The sequence below is a fragment of the Oryzias latipes genome, chromosome 1, assembly GCF_002234675.1.
Source record: "Oryzias latipes chromosome 1, ASM223467v1".
Lineage (NCBI taxonomy): Eukaryota > Metazoa > Chordata > Actinopteri > Beloniformes > Adrianichthyidae > Oryzias > Oryzias latipes.
The window spans coordinates 25,092,588-25,106,931 of record NC_019859.2 but is presented as its reverse complement, the minus strand read 5'-3'; the positions used below and the strand labels follow the sequence as shown (position 1 = coordinate 25,106,931).

General features: G+C 37.5%; 1 protein-coding gene across 2 annotated transcripts; it reads right to left on the bottom strand.

The window, feature by feature from the left end:
* Positions 1 to 1,393: 1,393 nt before the first annotated feature.
* LOC101174485 (protein CutA homolog) lies at positions 1,394 to 11,109 on the bottom strand. 2 transcript variants are annotated; one of them, XM_004066077.4, is made up of 7 exons: positions 11,022 to 11,109; positions 8,130 to 8,195; positions 7,680 to 7,828; positions 7,390 to 7,449; positions 7,253 to 7,298; positions 2,427 to 2,476; positions 1,394 to 2,316 (listed from the first exon to the last, which is right to left on the bottom strand). In XM_004066077.4, the coding sequence occupies exons 2-7, from the start codon at positions 8,190 to 8,192 to the stop codon at positions 2,217 to 2,219; spliced, it is 468 nt and encodes a 155-aa protein (XP_004066125.1). In that variant the 5' UTR covers positions 8,193 to 8,195; positions 11,022 to 11,109; the 3' UTR covers positions 1,394 to 2,216. The 2 variants fall into 2 exon arrangements, with proteins under 2 accessions (XP_004066125.1, XP_011476770.1); XM_011478468.3 differs by lacking the exon at positions 7,390 to 7,449.
* Between the last annotated feature and the right edge of the window lie 3,235 nt (positions 11,110 to 14,344).

Genomic DNA, 14,344 nt, shown 5'->3' with positions numbered 1-14,344 from the left:
AAAATGATTATGTTTTTCAAGAAAATGCATGAAAGTGTTGATTGCACTGTCTTTTATAAATTAGCGCATGCTTTATTTTATAGGTTTGAAACAGAAGTGGATTCTGTTTGTGCTTCTATAACGCAGATCTGCTCTTTGCGGAGGAATGTTCTTTTTTATGAATTACAAGTCAAACAATCTTAAATAACAAACGTACAAGATGTATGAATCATAGCAAAAGCATACAGAAACAGTAGGAAATAAAAGAGCAACAAAAAGGAGCTAAGGAAACAGATGCTTCTCACTTTTAGGCGGAGACGCTGATTTAATTTTTAGAAGATTAAATTGCGTTGAGAATTGATGTTGCTTTATTTGTGCCACGCCAGTAAAAAATAACGTTTTAGTGAGTAAAGTAAGCTTAACCCTTGTACTATCCTAGGTACTTTGACATTGGGAGTGGGGGTCATCTAGATCCCACAAGACAGTGCGCTGAACTTTTTTCTTCAATGATTTGTGAACCTCACTGGTTCACTGGTTTCCATGGATTACATGAAATCCTCTCCACCTTTGTCATGGTAGAGATAACATGTCAATGGTCATCTTGACCCCAAAGGATAGCACAAGGGTTACGAAGGGACAAAAACTGGGATAATTTTATTGCTTTCAAAATTGTGATTAACCCTTGTGCTATCTTAGATGACCCCACCCTTATATTGATTCATCTTCTTAACCGTTTATTCCCTTTCGGGGTCACGGGGTTGCCGGAGCCTATCCCGGCCACTTGGGCGAAGGCAAGGGATACCCTGGACTGGTCGCCAGTCTGTCGCAGGGTGGAATCCTTATATTGATTTTTTTTATATACATTGATTAATTTTCTTTGATTATAATGTTCTCCCTACCATGACAAAGGTGGATAAAGGTGGAAAGATTTCATGCAATCCATGAACACCAGTGAAGATCACAAATCATTGAAGAAAAAAGGTTCAGAGCTCTGTCTAGTGGGTCCAGATGACCCAACTCCCAATGGTAAAGGGCCTAGAACAAGGGTTACGAAAACTGTTCAGAAAGTAAAAAAAAGTTAAAAAAAGAAAAAGAAAAAGCGCAACTGTTAGGGTTGCCAGTAAAAATGGTTTTTCGAGCGATATGGGGGGACTTCCAGCTGACGATGTCTGCAGATAGATCCTATTGGGAGTTGTTCAAAACACCAAAAACACTATTTTCATCAGAGTGGGTCTGTCAGCTCAAGACGGTTTTATCCCAATGGGATACCATACAAAAATGGACTTTTAATTGCTGGTAATTTGCTGGGGACATTGCTTTAAGATTAAAGAACATCTGGAGCTACAGTGGCTAAGGGCAACACCAGTGAACACGGCATGAGACCACTAATGACAAGCTTTCAAACACAAAAGAATTGTGTTTCCATTTTGGTTTAATAAAGACATTCATGTTTTCATTGATAAACTTTGCCCGTTGGCAGACTCTACCTCTCCACACAGGCATTTGACCGTTAAACTGGACATAAATACAACCCTTTTATTTTCCTCAAAAACATTGGAAACACAATTAAATATGTGAATATGAGATGGCTGCTTATATATTTTTAAAAAATGTGACATAAGTTTGCATCCATTTAATAAGGTGAATTACACTGATGTATTACTGGTGTATTTTGTCATGTTTTGTCAATTCTACATTTCTAAATTGATGTTTTTTATAGATATGAAGTATATCCAGGAAAGTATTCAATGGGATAAATTTTCCATCAAATACTTTTTGTTGTAAAAAAAAATCTTTTAATTCAGTTTGTGTCAAAAAAAAATTGTATGTGTTGACAGTGAGCTAAATAAATGTTAAGTGAAACTTTAATGTTACAAAATATCACTTTCCATCACAGGACTTAACTGTTGCCACATGGTTTCAAGATGAATGGGCCTCCAAAAATATATTATTTATTTTTATTTTGTGACCGTAAAAAAGTACAAGTCCCTAAAGAGAAACACTGGGAGCTAATTTAAACATTAAACAAATTGAAACCCAAAAATGTACTTTTGAAAAGGCAGTTTTATGTTGCCCTCTGGTGGTAAAAACTGGAAGGATCGATCAGAAACTTTGTCTTTGCATCTTCAGTTCAGCAGCCCAATTTAAATTAAAGCAGTGGATATGTTCTACAGTTTAAAACAAAACATAATTCTATTCTTTCATATTTCTATCAATCAATTGTTTCTCAGTCCAACTCATTCAGGCACAACGTCTCCGATCCATTTGAGGTAAGGTGGGTTTCCCTGTTCAATAGGCAGACTGATGACTTCTGCCACTTCATAGGGGTGGTTGGAGCTGTAAATAAAAATGTAGGTCAACAAAATAAAAAAAACATCTAATCGTACGGATTATAGCAGCCCATGAAGCAGTGTCAGGTTTTCTTTAAGAAGACAGTAAACACTCACCGTACATATTCAGCAAGAGCAGACACCTTGGAACTTCTTGTTTTGATCATCTGGTATAAGAGAAACATGGGTTACAATAAAATAACATTTAGGCTAAGATAAACTCACATCCATATGTTCATTGATAAATTGCTGGATGGGCCACTGTTTCTTGTGGAGGCTCACTGGGGTGACTGGAGCCTATCCTTGATACTTAAGAGCAAAGGCGAGGTACACAAAGATAGTTGCCCGGGCCGTCAAAGAAAAAGATCAAGAGTAACAGTTTTCTAAAGTCATCAAACAGCACTATTCCCTTCCAAAGGAAACTTTTTTTTAAACTTTGCCATAAGGAGTATATTCAGGATTTCTTTTGACATTAAATTAAGTTTTAAAACACTTTTTTTTATCAAATAACAATTCAAACGGTAATATGAGCAAATTCTTTTCAATCAGACTATATAGGATTTGTTATTTTCAGTGGAGCAGTCACAGATTCTGCAAGTTATCCCACCTAAAAGAAATAAGAGAGGTCTGGAAAGTTCACCATCGAATCACTAACTATAAGATCGAATTTAAAAAAACAATCCAGTAAATCATATTGCCTGTGTTTGTGAATAATTTATATGTATGATAGTGCAGAAAATAAGTATTTCGTCAATAACAAAAGTTCACCTCAATACTTTGTAATGTAATACTGGTTGGCAAAGAAAGAGGTCAAAGGTTTCCTGTAGGTATTCACCAGGTTTGCACTGGTGCTGCTATTTTGGTCCATTCTTCCATGCAGATTTTCTCAAGAGCTGTGATGTTGCTGGGGAACACAAGTTTTCAACACAAATTCTTTACTGGATTAAGGTACAGAGACTGGCTAAACTACTCCAGAACCATTTTACATAGCCACTCTTTCAATGTGTTTGGGATTATTGTCCTGCTGGACAATCTCCAATGCTCAGACAGAGGTTTTTACACAAAACCTCTCCATACATGGCCCGACTCCTCATTTCCTTCATACAGATTAGTCGTACTTTCCCTTTTGCACAAAAGCAGCCCCAAACCATGATTTTTCTACCTCCCATGCTTCACAGTGAGTATAGTCTTCTTGGGCTGCAACTCAACATCCTATTTCCTCCAAACATGGCGAGTGGCGTTTCTACCAGAGAGTTCCATTTTGGTCTCTTCTGACCACATGACATTCTCCCGATCCTCCTCTGGTGGATGATGGTTTATAGCAAACTTTTGTCGTGGGTTTCCTTTGACAGCTCTGTGGTTTTGGTGCGGAGGTTACCGGTGTCTTTTATACCGGTAAATCAGTTCAAAGAGGTGACATTACAGTTTTTCTCCATTGGTTTGGCTCATTCTTGAAACAGAAATTACATTCTGAAAATTCTAAGATCATTTGGCAAAACAGTCTTACAGTTCAGCACAACACTATAGCTCACTTGCAACATCTAATATATCTCCCAAAACTGTTCACTCCTGCTTCAAAACTAAATTCCTTTCCCATGTAAAGAGTCAGTGCCATGAAAATGGCAAAGATCCTTCACAATTGCTTTGGCTCTTTTCCTGAGGCAGACCAGACGTTCTCAACACTCTTGGTGCTTTTGCCAAAATAATGTGGATGGTTCAGCACAACACCATGGTTCACCTGCAAAAGCTCATATCTCTCCCAAAAATATTCACTCATCTGTCAAAATTAATTTCTTTCTCATTTAAACAGTCAGTGCCCCCAAAATACTCCATCCCTTCGGCAATGTGTAAGCACTGCAAGTCAAAATGATTACCGTAGATGTTTTGTCACTTTAGCAGAGGACCATTGAAATATCCCTCATGTCCACCTCTCAGTCTTAGCTCAGTCATTCATTGACAGTGGATACTGTACTGTTTTTGTATAGCTAACAGAATACAATTTTGTATAAAACTGAAAAACAGAAAAAGGATTTTAGGGGAAGAGTAGCCTCTTAGGTTTAACAGCAAACATTGCACTCATACTGCCAAGGAAATTCTAACCATTATCATTCACACACATAAAGTAACCGTCATACATCAGAGTAAATAGAAAATGTATACAACATATATACTTAAATATACTTTAGAATATAAACAAAAAACTATGAAAATGATTTGCAGCTACAGTGCTGTAAATAATGCTTGAGTTTCACAACTAACAGTTCTTCACTGGTCGTTGTCCTCACCCTCCCTCTCCTGGCCATCATCCTCACCCTGCTGGCCGTCCACACGCTGCTGTCTGTCTGGCCATAGATTCTTGTCCACATCACAGCGTATATTCTCCCTTGCGATGTAACAAGGGAAGAAACGCTGTGCATGTCACAACCATCCCTACACTGATCTCCTGTAATATCCTCACACGCAGCATCCATTGCATGGAGCAAGGACCTCTGATCTTGAGCCCGATGCTCATACACTCTCCACCTCCAAGCGGAGCAAAACTCCTCAATAGGATTGAGGAAAGGAGAGTAAGGTGGTAAGAACACTATGACCATCCTTGGATGAGTAGTGAACCAGGACCTGATGAGCGGGCCATGGTGGAAATTCACATTGTTCCATACAATAACATATAGTGGTAGGTGAGGCCCTACGAGACCTCTCTCATTTTCAGGGATCAAATCAAAATAATAATAAATTTATCAAACGTTCCAAGGGATCGTATTCATGGTATTATGTTCTTGACTAATTTTGACAATTGAACAGACTATTGTGCATGTTGAGTTACACAATGAAATGATGCTGACTCATTTTGGAGCGAACAACCATTAGACTGAGAATCAACAATCAGTTTAGATCAACAAGATCTATTCACTTGGAAATTGTGCTAAATGTAGGCTACCTGTACTTAATCACTTGCAAAGATGTACTGAGCCATTGAGACATGTACCAAGACATTTGCAATTTGATGAAATTAATGAGAAATTCCATTCTGTTGTGAACAATTGCCAAGTGGTTTGGAGGTTTGTCCATGTTGTTTTGGGAATGTAATTTTTGTTTCAAGAAATGAGCCAAACCTTTGGAGAAAAACTGTAATACGGGTAACAATAGGAGAACAGAAGTATTTCTTAAAGAAGTAACGGGTATATGAGAGACAGCATTCTTTCTTTTTGTAGGAGAAAAACACTTTTTTGCACCATTACACAAAGCAATTCTTTAAAAATCTGTCAATGTGATTATCTGAATTATTTTAGTTTAAGCGTATTTATGATGAGCATTACAGACCTCTCATCTTTTTAACTAGCAGAATCAATGAATGCCAGACACATTTTTGCCTTCCCCACGTTCTGAACAGCACAGTGATAAAACAAGGTAATGTCCAAAATTCACAAATGATCAATGCTTTAACATTGTCTAGATCAGTGGTTTTCAACCTTGTTTGAGCTGAGGTATAGTTTTCCTTGACAAAAATCCCAAGGCACACCAACGACCAAAAATGTAAAAAAAGAGAACCTCTCCTCAGTCTCTCCTCAATCTCACAAGCATTTTATTGTAATAACTGAGGCACAAAAAGCTTCAAGTTCAGGCTGCTTTTCCTAAAAGTTGTGATAGTTTTCAAAAAATGATTTTCAACAAAATTTGGTAAAAGTTTACCCGGATAGTTTTTTCCCTCCAATTTATTAAAATGCAAGTTCATGTAACCTCTCAAAAAAAAAAAAAAACACATTAATATATACATATATTCTTAATAGTGATTTATTTATTGAAATCTTTTTTGTTTATGCTAAAGCAACTGCGCTTTTGTGAACAATTGTATGACAGAATGCTTGATGAATCGTACACAAAATAGATAGATTAATAAATAGAATCAAATACACACAGAAAAGAGTATTTTATAATCTTTCATATCCTAACAACTCTGTGATTTATCAGGGCATTTTTGGATGAACACAGAGCTGATACCCTCTAAATAATTTTAGATTAGTTAAAATGAACAATTTCCAACGGAAGACCTTACCATCTTCAGCCCTGGTTGAAAAACAGTGGTCCAGATTACAGTGTTTTCTTGGTAGTATCAGGAAACAGACTATAGTGTCATTAAAAGCTAAACATTTATAAGTATTTACGACAGAGTATTAGGGCCACCATAAAAAACAAAAAAATAAATACATTTAAAAGAATAAAGTTGTAATTTTATGAGAAAAATATTTTCACTTAAAAAAGGTTGTAATTTTACTAAAATAAAGTCCTAAAATTGTCAGAGAAAAGTTGTAATTTACTAGAATAAAGTCATAATTTATAGTAGAAAATATAGTTGGTTGTGTATGTCTCTATCCAGAATCTATCGATACCGGTTTCTTTTTGCCTCACTTTTGCCTCATAAATGTATGACTTTAATCTTGTAAATTCTCAACCAATAGTTTATGAAATTATGTTATATTGTCATAAAATACTGAATCCGTTGCTCATAATTTTAGGTGTTTATTCTTGTAAATCTTTGATATTTTTCCTATAATTTTCGAACTTTTTTCTCATAAAATTCAGACTTTTTCCTCTCCACAACTTTATGATTGTAAAACTGTAAACTTTTTGTCAAAATTTTCCAACTTTATTCTTATTCATTTTTTTATTTTTCTGGTGGCCCGGATACACTGTCGTAGGTCTCTGCGCCATGGTGTATAATATTTTTGATAAACCGCACAAAAATGTTTAAAATGTTAAAATTTGTCAAAATAAACCATGCAGGAACAAACGATCTTTGGAAAAGCCTGCAGTTTGTTTTGCACAATCAATAAAGAAGCATTTATAGCAGTTAGCTTTTCTGTTATTAAATATTTAAAGAATTTGACATAAAACTAGCCTTTTTTAAGCAGGAAAAACAAGAAAAACAATTTTCAAAAACTTACCAGAAGAACCTCATTATCCTCCTCAATTTTTCCCTGCCACTCATATCTGGAGCAACAAGAAAAATATTATTTTAAATTGAAAGATACATGTTTTTTTTTCACAACCACAGCAAAGGACAGAAATACATATGACTTACATTGATTTGATTGCTGGCACAATATTGACACAAGCAGCTAGTTTCTTTTCCACAATACCTCTGTGACAGAAAAGCACAGTGTGGATCAGGCGTAAAATAAAAAATAAAATGATAGTAAAAAGCAAGACTGACAAAAGACTTTTGTCAAAGCTGTGATTCAATTTGTGGGTTGCACTAAAAGGGTAATATAAGTCATTGGCAGAAGTATTTTCCAGCTAATAGGCTTTACTTGACCAATTTGTTGGCTATAAAAGTGTTCTTCATAATTGGGCCAATATCATTTGGATTACCTGGCCAGGTCTCTAGCAACAGTGTCATTAGGACAGGTGACGAAAGCTGCAGAGTGAGTGCCCGACAAGTAGGTCTCAGATGCCATGGAGAACGCCCTTAGTCCAACAGTCCTCAACAACTGGAACATAAACACGCTGAACAACACCGTCTGTAAGGGTAGGGATACAGCAAGAGTAACGACAGGTTCATCATGTGCCAGAAAAAATGCATTAACCCTTGTGCTATCCTAGGCACTTTAACGTTGGGTCATCTAGACCCACTAGACAGTGCGCTGAACCTTTTTCTTCAATGATTTGTGATCTTCACTGGTGTCCATGGATTACATGAAATCCTCTCCACCTTTATCCACCTTTGTCATGGTTAGGAGAACACGTCAATGTAAGGGTGGGGTCATCTGAGATAGCACAAGGGTTAAATATTTTCTGTATGAGTGAAATCTGCATGCTCACCAAAACCAAAGCTTTTAAGAATCCACCTTGCAGCGTCTCTGAAGCTGGCAGTCCAATGCGCATGGCCTTTATGAGCAGAACACACAACAATGCATCTGTTTATTTATTCATTTTTAATATCTCTTACACTGCATATGCTTATTATCCTGTGATGTATTTTAAAAGCGATCCCATTGGTTTTTTAAAAGGGCCGATATCATGCTAATTTTCCAACCAGAAAGTAAGACGACTTGATCTCTGAAGCACCGGCTTTTGCTCCTTTTGGGGGCCGCCAATGTCATGAGGTCAACTTAGAGTGGGCTTTGGCAGCGTGTCTGAGTTTTGCCCAGGAAAAAAAACAATATCCGAACTGAAAGCCGAGACCTGCTGCCTCCTCAGCCACTTGCATAAGGTATAATGTATATGTTGCTCAGTGTGTTCGTTTGTTGTGACAAATGTGTTATTTTTAGACCACAAAATTAGATTTTATTCTGTAAAAAAGAAAAGAAAATAGGGACAGTAAGACAACACAACTCTATTTGTAATAGGTGCCTATTAATCAGCAATGTTGACACTAAGCTTTTGATCATTTTTGGAAGACTTTATGGAAGCTTATTTCACATATTTCATACAGATAACATTTAGATTTAAAAATTATGGTCAATACGTTTTTATGCAATACTTCAAATAACAATTGACTTTTTAGTAATATTTTTCTCATCAACACTGTACAGGGGTTACATTGTTGGGTTACCTGTACCATCAACTTTTAACCCACACTACACAGGACTACACAGGATTTAAGCAGGACAGTCTTCCTTTCAGCAGGGGCTGGCGCTGCAAAACGGCTCCAACCTACTTCCTGTGGCTCACCTGACTCAAGTCTCGTGAGTAATTTTATGTAATGAAATGTAATTTTATATAATAAATTGAGCGTCTGATTGCTCTCTCTCTCTCTCTCTCTCTCTCTCTCTCTCTCTCTCTCTCTCTCTCTCTCTCTCTCTCTCTCTCTCTCTCTCTCATCTCTCTCTCCTCTCTCTCTCTCTCTCTCTCTCTCTCTCTCTCTCTCTCTCTCTCTCTCTCTCTCTCTCTCTCTCTCTCTCTCTCTCTCTCTCTCTCTCTCTCTCTCTCTCTCTCTCTCTCTCTCTCTCTCTCTCTCTCTCTCTCTCTCTCTCTCTCTCTCTCTCTCTCTCGTGCTAGTCTAGGCACTTTAACATTGGGAGTGGGGTCATCTAGACCCACTAGACAGTGCGCTGAACATTTTTTTCTTCAATGATTTGTGAACTTCACTGGTGTCCATGGGTTACATAAAATCCTCTTACCCTTTATCCATCTTTGTCATGGTAGGGAGAACATGACAATGTAAGGGTGGGGTCATAGGATAGCACAAGGGTCAAACTTGCCCTGTCCAACAGCTGAGCAAACAGATAAGAGCTGAAGGCCTCTTGTGTTGGACATATTTTACTGTTACAACATGGATCTTAGGACACACAAGGTGTATATTTGAATACACTTCTTTTGTAATTTAAGCTAAACTTTATTTATAGTAATTATGTTTGTAACCATTTGTTGGACCAGATGGAAAAGAAGAGGTGTGAAGAAGAGAGAGGGATGTTAGGGGTAGGAGGGTGTTTATAGGGGGGGTTAAAATCATAACACATCAGAAGGCAACAAGCAACAATTTGCTGGAAGTTTATAATTATTAGTGTCAGGTGTAGATGTATAATAAATAAATAAAAAAGGGGCATTGCTTGTCCACACACACACACACGCATTTGTTACAAACACCTGTTGGCTCCAAAAATGTTCACATACAAACATTTTAACAATACAACTAGCTTTCACTTACGCATATTTATGCATTCAGACTAACACATGTGAAACATTCATTCAGTCACGCAAACCAATTTTCTAAAATAGTGAGCTGAAACCTGGGGCCTGTTCCAGAAAGCAGGCTACCTGAGGTTACCTCGATATGTTTGAGGGTAAGGAAGCGAATAACCTCAACTTTTGGTTCCAAAAACGGAGGTATGTTTCAGGGTATGTTAAGTTGCCATAGCAACTTATGATCTGAACATAACCAATACTCATTATACGCCATCATTTAAACCCCCGAGTCCGTCTCACTGAAGTATAGCGCTCTCTTTTTTTCTCCACTTGTTGTTTCCATGGTGACTCCGGTAATCGGCGATCCATTGAAAATGCCTTGTTGTACTTGCCATGCACTCAGGGTTACCGAGAGGAGGTTAATTAAGCAAACTCATAAATGGTGTTTTGGAACCGACATACGCAGAGCAAACAAGTTTAGGCTGACTTACGCGACAGTTCAGGGTAAAAGTCGGTAGTTTAACTTGCTTCCTGGAATACCCCCTGTGTTAAGTGACTCACTGCTTATGTTTTTCTAGGGTGGATGATGGAATGTAAAAAGAACGAGGCAGGGCGACCAGTCATCCCCACACTAACTTAGTTCGGCGGGGGTATTAGTGACCAAGACCCCTGCCGAAGCAGCAGTGGTAGCCAGGACCCCCCCCCAACATGATCCGTACGGCGGTACGTGTTGACCCGCCCGCCGGTCAACACGTCCGCCACCCACCCAGCCAGGCCATGCCCAGCAGGACCGCCACAGGGCACCCAATGCCAGAGCCAACGGAAACGTCACAATAACTAGAATAAAATCACACATAATCGCATGAAATTGAGTAAGCTCGTCCAGTTTCTAGCGTTTTTTTAGAATTAACAACAGAACAAAGTACCGTAGCAAAAACGATCGATCCATACAGATTAACGCTCATTTGCACCACAGCAAACGGAAACCACATGCGGCCTTACACACAAACAAAACTACTACACTATGAGAGTTTAAAATGCATCAATAGTAGTGAAAAATCAGCAAATATCATGAAAGAAACTTACCTTCAACACATGCGAGTTGTATTTTCTTCTTCTACGGATTTCTTAGGACGCCTGCAATAACAATCCACGGCGCGCTACTGCCATCTGCTGGAGGAGTTTATGTTAGTGGTTGTCTTTTATTCCATAATGAAACACTATTACCAATTTAATTCACAGCATTTGCGTTTTTCTAATTTTATTGCAAAGCACATTTTATTTAAATTTTAAACTTAATTTATTTAAAATTCAAAGAGAGATTGGCCCCATCACACAAACCATGTTTTTATGGTGGTTCTCTATTCCAGTTACTTACGAGTACAGATTGTGAAAGAAAACAGAAACAATATATTTTGAGTCACAGTATCACTTAACAGAGAAAAATACACACACCCACAGACAAACATCCAGATTTGTGTTTTTTTTTATGCTGACTCAGAATAATTACCCATACCTAAATGACAGTTCACAGTACATAAAAGATCAAAATATAAAACAAAATCCATACATTTCAAATAGAAGATACATTTCAAACAATAGCAAGTTATTTATATCAGTTAAAAAAGCTTTCCTAAATGTTGACGGTGTTGTAAGAGAACGTAGGAACTAAAGAAGGTTGTTCTAATCTTTTGATGCTGTGGAAACAGAAGGTATTTTTTTCTCAGACTGTTTTTATATCTGGGGAGACAAAAGAATACACAATTTAGTGGTGAAAGTTATGAGGTGAACTATAGGGCACTAAATATTCTTTTAAATAAAAATACAGTGATCCCTCGCTATAATGCGGTTTACTTTTCACGGTTTCGCTACTTCAGGGTTTTGCATCGTGCATTGTGTTCTGCATTCTGATTGGCTAAAAAGTCACTCCGCTTCTTCTCTACCTGTGCGTCAATAAAGTTGCAGTTTAATATGTACACGTACGTAAATCAGCTTGCCAAATTTACAACACGTACGTGCAAATCATCTTGCAATTTCAAGTTTCTCTAAAACCCATAGAAAAAAGAGCGACAACAACTGCCTATCACTATGTTCTCCCGAACAAACACACCTGAACCGCGGGCTTCAAAAGAAGAAAACACTGCAGAGCGGAGTCAGTGAAATACACCTGAGTCACTATTTGTCCGACTACTGTACTTTGTATTTTTGTCATAATCATTTTAAATTTTCTCCTGTTTAATCCAATTACTCGGGTTGCGGTGGGCGGGGCTAATCTCCGCAATTTGAAGCAATCTGTTCACATCGATGATTCAAATTATTATTTGACATTACAGTTATTTGTTGAAAAAAACATTTCTAAAGTACTTTTGGTTGTGAAACAAATGCTTGAGCCTGTAAAATGGTTTGTTCTTTCTTCTCAATGTATAATAAAGTATTTAATTGTATAATTGTTAAAAAAAATAAAGGTTTCTACTTCACGGATTTTGCCTATCATGGGTTCTTTTTGGAACGTAACCCCCGCGAAAAACAAGGGTTTACTGTAGATGTCAAAGCAGTAAAATTGAATTGTAAATGTTAAAAATGGGGCCCAATCCCTCCCTGCTTGACAAACTATTTGCGTTGGTGGGTTTAAACCTCAAAGCGTGGCTATGTCTGCAGTTTATAGCTCCCCCTGGGAATGGGTCAAATGCAGAGAACAAATTTCACACACCAAGGTGTATTACAGCGAATGGGACTTAACTTTAACATGCACAGGCGTCCAGTCATTGAACATCTCAAACTGTATATATGTAATTGAATAATAAGATCTTTAATTTTATAAGCATCCAATGTACCATTCAATCAGCTTAACGGTATTTCTTAAGGTTTAGTAATATTGTAAATTAAAGCCTCCAAACACAGAAATCTGTCATGGTCTTGGGTGCTTTTGTGTTGGCTGCTTTACGTCTGATAAGGTGCAGCTGTTTTCATTTGGTATTCAGGAAGCCCTCACAAAATCACTGGTGTTGGAATGTTCTATTGCTTCCTGTACCAAGTACCATACAGGGTACACCCTGGACTGTTCGCCAGTCTGTCGCAGGGCCACAATCACACACACATTCACTCTCACATTCACACCTAGGGACAATTTAGAGTTTCCAATTGACCTATGAAGTATGTTTTTGGACGGTGGGAGGAAGCCAGAAAGCCCGGAGAGAACCCACACATGCACAGGGAGAACACGCAAACTCCACACCGGGACTTGAGGCAAGAGCGCTAACCACTGCGCCACTATCCACCGTGGTGAAACTTACAGGTAGAAATCTTTATGGCTGATAAAAGTCAGACAAATGCTGTAATGATGTATAAAAGATTCCTCTAGTCTATAGAAGTGTACTAAAAGTATACTTGGTTCATACTAAAAGTGAGGCAGTGTACTTGAGGTTTACCTTTTATGTACTATCTATTTACTGTAAACTTCAAATGTTCCAATGTAGTCTGAAGAAGTATTCAGTTAATACTTTTACTACACTAAAATTACATGTTCTGTTGTAGCTATACTTATTCTCAAGTATACTAAACAAAATAAACTTCAAGAGTACTACTTTTTACTAATGGATGGCGGGAGACTTTCGAGTTGGTTTCAGTGAAACGACAGTTTTAGGGGCCAAAGTGTGTCAGGAGTAAACTGTTTTGTATGGAGCGAATCTGTGCCCCCCCTTGTGTCATTCTGAGACAAAAAACAACAACAAAAGTAGAACATAGAAACCCATTCCCCATGGAGTCCAGGTAGTAGTAGAACCCTCTTGGAGAGCTTCTCAGTTTGGAACCATCTTTAGGCCACCTCAAGCAGGTACAGCTCCACATGAAAACTCAAAGCAACAAACAAGTAATATACACAAATAACCACAGCTAAATTACATATAAAATCAATTGGAGCTGTACACTACACTTTAATGTTAATCCTGTGTGACCGCAGTCATCACACTCCAACTTAAAATGTATATTGCTGTACTATTATTGATAGAATCATGTGTCAGAGTGATGAAGAAACTAGTCGATGTACTATTTTTGTTATAGGATTGGCCTTCATGTAGTGTTTTCTTTAATCCCGATCCTTTACATCATCCCAAGGCTCCACCTTACAGTCTTGAATTTGAAGCAAAAAAGAAAATGTCTGTTCCTCAAATGAACACCAGGGGACAGTGTCAGAAGATAGAAATTTCTCATTGATTCCCATGAAAAAAAGTCAGATTTTATTACTAAAATAAAATTATGTAAAGCCTGTTGTCAAATCAAAACCTTTAAGAAGGATTTTTTTTAATTCACGACATCTTTAATTTTCTGTGGAAATAAAGACAAGTTTAAGACAATTATATGAATAAAAAGTATTCTCTCAATTGTAAAAAATTATTGAAAGGAAAAACAAG